The sequence below is a fragment of the Apis dorsata genome, unplaced genomic scaffold (assembly GCF_000469605.1).
Source record: "Apis dorsata unplaced genomic scaffold, Apis dorsata 1.3 scaffold_92, whole genome shotgun sequence".
Lineage (NCBI taxonomy): Eukaryota > Metazoa > Arthropoda > Insecta > Hymenoptera > Apidae > Apis > Apis dorsata.
This window is the reverse complement of record NW_006263390.1, coordinates 171,186-171,919: the sequence shown is the minus strand read 5'-3', so window position 1 is coordinate 171,919 and position 734 is coordinate 171,186. Positions and strand designations below refer to the sequence as shown.

Below are 734 nucleotides of genomic sequence, written 5' to 3'. Positions count from 1 at the left end.
GGAGGAACGCGCGGTTCTTCGTCGTCGGCTCTCCGTCGTCCTATCGTACCCTCGCTGTATCCGTTGTATTAAAAATGTGACGTCATTTAACGGGCCTATCTCGCGGCAACCATCTCTCGCCCATTCGTCATCGGTATCCTCGTATTCGTGGATTACGTCCACCGGTGGCTACCACCGCGAGGAATCGGTGTTCGTCGCTCGTTCCACGACTAGATATCGCCTCCTCGAATGACGAACGTGTTCCCCCGCGCGCAATAGCCAATCGCTCTTACCCACGCATTCGAGAATCGACGGAATCACCGAGACCGGAGATTTGGAATTTTCATCTCCGACCCGTTTTCAAACACGTCCACGTATCTTTCGCTACGTTTTCGTTCGTTTCTCCGTCGAGACGAACTGGACGTCTTCTTCTTCTTTATTTACTTCGGTCTACCGATCGGAGGAGAAGCGAAAATGGGAGGAGAAGGTCGGATGAAATTACGCCTCGGCGAAGACGAATTCGAAAACGAGTTAAAAGGAGAGAGGCGGTTAAACCCTCCCTCTCCCCGGCCGATCCAGAATTCCTCCCCCACCCTTCTACACCCGGTGCATTTCCATGTCCGAGTGTACCGCGAAAGGGGATCCTACCGCGCGTCTCCTCGGCGAACAAATGGCCGCGTGACGGGCGTGTAATGAAGATTTTTCTCACTTGGGAATCGAGCTTGGCGCCTTCGGGAACCTCCACGTGATACTCG

At 54.1% G+C, this 734-nt stretch overlaps 1 protein-coding gene across 1 annotated transcript in view; it reads right to left on the bottom strand.

Moving 5' to 3' along the window:
- Positions 1-40: 40 nt before the first annotated feature.
- LOC102674203 (protein dachsous-like) overlaps positions 41-734 on the bottom strand; it is a 160,099-nt gene continuing 159,405 nt past the window's right edge. The window contains exons 7-8 of the mRNA XM_031508581.1: positions 583-734; positions 41-54 (exon numbers count right to left, since the gene is read on the bottom strand). The exon at positions 583-734 is cut by the window's right edge and continues 368 nt beyond it. Of these exons, the coding sequence (XP_031364441.1) occupies positions 41-54; positions 583-734 (166 nt within the window). The remainder of the gene's footprint in view (positions 55-582) is intronic.